This window comes from Nicotiana attenuata, chromosome 8 (assembly GCF_001879085.1).
Source record: "Nicotiana attenuata strain UT chromosome 8, NIATTr2, whole genome shotgun sequence".
Taxonomy (NCBI): Eukaryota; Viridiplantae; Streptophyta; class Magnoliopsida; order Solanales; family Solanaceae; genus Nicotiana; species Nicotiana attenuata.
In genome coordinates, this window is record NC_031996.1 from 40,622,633 (window position 1) to 40,626,938 (window position 4,306).

A 4,306-nucleotide genomic window follows, 5' to 3' on the forward strand; every position below is an offset into this window, starting at 1 on the left:
AAATTGATAAAATCTCACCTAAGATCAATAATGTTTCAAGAAAGATTCACACCATTGGGGTTCGGTGTAATACTGTAATCTCAGCAGATTCACACCCCCTACCCCACTCAACCCCCTCGTACCCCCCACTGCAGCCCCCCCACCCTCCATTGAAGAACATAAGAAAACAGAGTACTACCACCCCCCTGCTCTGTCCTTCTCTATCCCTTTCTCTCTCTAACTTTACTCTTTTTCTTTTTTCTCTCTCTCATTCTTTGCCCTTTGTTGTCTCTTCACTTCTTTTTCTCCATCACTTTGATACCAAAAGCAACCACAACCCCTTTTGCTTTTTCTCCTCAAGGTTCCACTCTTGAGAACCTTATCAGCAGAAAATCCTATCTTTCATCATCAGCTAACATGAACCCTCTAGGTATATTCATTTCTCTTTTCTGATTAATTATTTACCTGATATAGAAAGTCGGTGTCTTTAATAAAATTGTTCTTGAAAATCCAAGTTTTTTTTTTTGGTTTTGTTCAATGCTTGGCTGGTTTTTCATTCTTGGTATTTGTTGAGCTGTAATGCGGTTTTACTTTTAGCATTAAAAGTTGTAATTTCTTTTCTCTTTTTTTTATGGGTGAGAAAGAACTGAGAAGCGGCCTTTTTTTGATTGAGCTGTAATGTTGTTTTTGCGTTGCTTTTGTATGGTTTTTGAGCTTATTTTTGTTGATTTTTGACGTTATGCAGGGTTGAAGCATTCAGATGAATCAGATCTAAGGTTGTGAATGGTTTTGGCATTTTCAGGTTATCCTTAATGAGGTCTTTTTTATCCTTTCTTAACCCTTAAGTTTTTCAACTGATAAAGATTTAGGGTTAAACATACTTAAGACTCTGGTGTATTTGAGGTTTATTGAGCATTAGTGTAGCTTGAGTTATTTCTGAGAGAAGTTGAAGGGTTTTGGTTCAGTGTTTATTTTTCTTGAGTGAGAACTAGTAGCCTTAATAATGCAGAGACCACCACAAGAAGATTTTTCACTTAAGGAGACTAAACCCCACCTTGGTGGAGGGAAGGTCACGGGCGATAAGCTTACTAGCACCTATGACTTGGTTGAGCAAATGCAGTATCTTTATGTTCGGGTGGTGAAAGCAAAGGACTTACCTGGGAAGGATGTAACGGGTAGTCTTGATCCTTATGTTGAGGTTAGGCTCGGGAACTATAGGGGTACGACCCGTCATTTCGAGAAGAAGTCAAATCCCGAATGGAATCAGGTGTTTGCTTTTTCCAAGGATCGGATTCAAGCTTCTGTACTTGAGGTGAGCGTGAAAGATAAGGATCTTGTTAAGGATGATTTTGTTGGTCGCTATATGTTTGATTTGAATGAGATCCCAAAAAGAGTGCCCCCAGATAGTCCTCTTGCTCCGCAGTGGTATAGGTTGGAGGACAGAAATGGTAACAAAGTTAAAGGAGAGCTGATGTTGGCTGTTTGGATGGGTACTCAAGCTGATGAAGCCTTTCCTGAATCTTGGCATTCCGATGCTGCGACTGTTAGTGGTGCTGATGCTCTTGCAAATATAAGGTCTAAGGTGTACCTCTCACCAAAGCTGTGGTACCTTAGAGTTAATGTGATTGAGGCTCAGGACTTGATTCCCGGTGACAGAAGTAGGTTTCCAGAAGTTTACGTGAAGGCCATCCTTGGAAATCAGGCATTGAGAACCAGAGTTTCCATGAGCAAGACTATCAATCCGATGTGGAATGAGGATCTGATGTTCGTAGCAGCAGAACCATTTGAGGAGCCATTGATTTTGAGTGTGGAAGACAGAGTTGCACCAAACAAGGATGAAGTTCTCGGAAGGTGTGCTATTCCTTTGCAGTATATTGATAGGAGATTGGATCACAGACCTATTAACAGTAAGTGGTATAATCTTGAAAAGCATATAATGGTTGAGGGAGAAAAGAAGAAGGAAATCAAGTTTGCAAGCAGGCTTCACATGAGGCTATATTTGGAAGGAGGTTATCATGTTCTGGATGAGTCAACCCATTACAGTAGTGATCTTAGACCAACTGCAAAACAGCTGTGGAAGTCCAGCATTGGTGTCCTAGAATTGGGTATTCTGAATGCTCACGGCCTCTCGCCGATGAAAACAAAAGATGGGCGGGCAACAACAGATGCCTATTGTGTTGCCAAATATGGGCAAAAGTGGGTCCGAACAAGGACAATTATAGATAGTTTCGCTCCCAAGTGGAACGAGCAATACACTTGGGAAGTATTTGATCCATGCACTGTCATAACTATTGGTGTATTTGATAATTGTCATCTGCATGGAGGAGATAAATCCGGAGGGGCAAGAGACTCGAGGATTGGGAAGGTCAGGATCCGGCTTTCAACTCTTGAAACAGATCGTGTTTACACACATTCTTATCCACTACTGGTCTTGCATCCTACCGGGGTGAAGAAGATGGGTGAAATTCACTTGGCTGTAAGATTTACTTGCTCATCATTAATGAATATGATGCATATGTATTCTCAGCCACTGCTACCTAAAATGCACTATATTCATCCTTTAACTGTCAGCCAGCTCGACAGCTTAAGGCATCAAGCCACTCAGATTGTCTCAATGAGGCTGAGTCGTGCTGAGCCACCTTTGAGGAAAGAGATAGTGGAGTATATGTTGGATGTTGGTTCCCACATGTGGAGTATGAGGAGAAGCAAAGCCAACTTTTTTAGGATTATGGGAGTTTTAGGTGGATTAATTGCTATTGGAAGATGGTTTGATCAGATATGCCATTGGAAAAACCCCATTACGACTGTTCTGATCCATATCTTGTTCTTGATACTGGTTCTATATCCGGAGCTTATTCTGCCTACCATTTTCCTTTATCTCTTCTTAATCGGAGTTTGGTATTACAGATGGAGGCCTAGAAATCCTCCCCACATGGATACTCGTCTTTCTTGTGCTGATAATGCACATCCTGATGAACTGGACGAGGAATTTGATACTTTCCCTACTTCACGTCCTCCTGATATTGTTCGGATGAGGTATGACCGTTTGAGAAGTATTGCAGGACGGATACAGACTGTGGTTGGTGACTTGGCTACTCAAGGCGAGAGGCTGCAGTCTTTGCTTAGCTGGAGAGACCCTAGAGCAACCGCACTGTTTGTTATTTTCTGCTTGATTGCTGCCATTGTGCTCTATGTCACGCCTTTCCAAGTTGTGGCACTCTTGACTGGATTTTATGTGTTAAGACATCCGCGGTTCCGTCACAAGCTACCATCTGCGCCGCTTAATTTCTTCAGAAGATTGCCTGCAAGAACAGACTGCATGCTATGAACTCTACATTTTGCTTCTGTTAATCTTTATCATCCTGTGTTTTCCCCCTTTCCTTTTGTCTCGAATCGATGAAAATGATGTAAAAAAGTTGGGCTTTTCTCCCCTTTCACCAAGTGGTGAATGTTAGATCCTACTCCATGTGTAAGATCTCCCTGAACTATTAGATCTAGTGAATTTACTGTTTATTTATTCTAAAAGTGTTGGCTGCTTGATGCAAATCTATATTCTTATATTTTGTAGTCAGTTTTGATTTCTTAATAAACTAGTATTCCTTAAGGATGAAGTATTGTTGTATTTTGTAGTAGTATATTTTGTGTTGGAATGTTCTGACAATGATGTCTTTACAAGTATGATATATTAATTCTACCTTTCTGCATACCATTAATGTAATGAGGGGATAATTGTACTTAGCATTGTATAATGCAAGTTGACATTATTTTAGCTGGTAATATTTGTCAGCTTATGAACACGAAATAAGGTAGAGATCCTGCAACTCTGTGCTTTGTGTGTTTTATATAATGCTGTTGGATCTGGAAAATTAATACACACCCGGTAAATGAGGAAGTTGGAAAAGGTAAAACATGAAACACAGTAAAAAAGAAAAATAAAAAAGGGGCGGGAAACATGATAGAAGACAAGAAACCCAGGCAACATTTCAAGTTTCAAGCTGCTGAACTGTACTCCCTCCGGTCCAAAATAAGCGATTTTTTGGATGTTTTCACACAGATTAAGAAATCTACCTTTTAGCATTAATTAGCAATGGAATTGACCATATTAACCTTTACTATCTCACATAAACACTCCTAATACATATTTCAACACTATTTACTCCAAGGACAATGTAGGAAAAAAATAATTAAATCACTTATTTTGGACCACAAAAAAAGGCCAAAAAATCACTTATTTTGGACCGGAAGGAGTATCTTTTATTTTCCCAAGAAAAATTGTTCATGGGTCCAATAATCTAGTTTCTCTCGAACACTCTAACCTATAAATACA

The 4,306-nt window shown here is 39.8% G+C and overlaps 1 protein-coding gene across 1 annotated transcript; it reads left to right on the forward strand.

The window, feature by feature from the left end:
* Window positions 201-3,583, forward strand: LOC109231316 (FT-interacting protein 1-like). Its single transcript, XM_019396944.1, has 2 exons — window positions 201-409; window positions 725-3,583. The coding sequence occupies exon 2, from the start codon at window positions 983-985 to the stop codon at window positions 3,305-3,307; it is 2,325 nt and encodes a 774-aa protein (XP_019252489.1). The 5' UTR covers window positions 201-409; window positions 725-982; the 3' UTR covers window positions 3,308-3,583.

Bases quoted from the DNA above. Each gene is read 5' to 3' on its own strand.
- LOC109231316 (XM_019396944.1), top strand. From the start codon at position 983: ATGCAGAGACCACCACAAGAAGATTTTTCACTTAAGGAGACTAAACCC.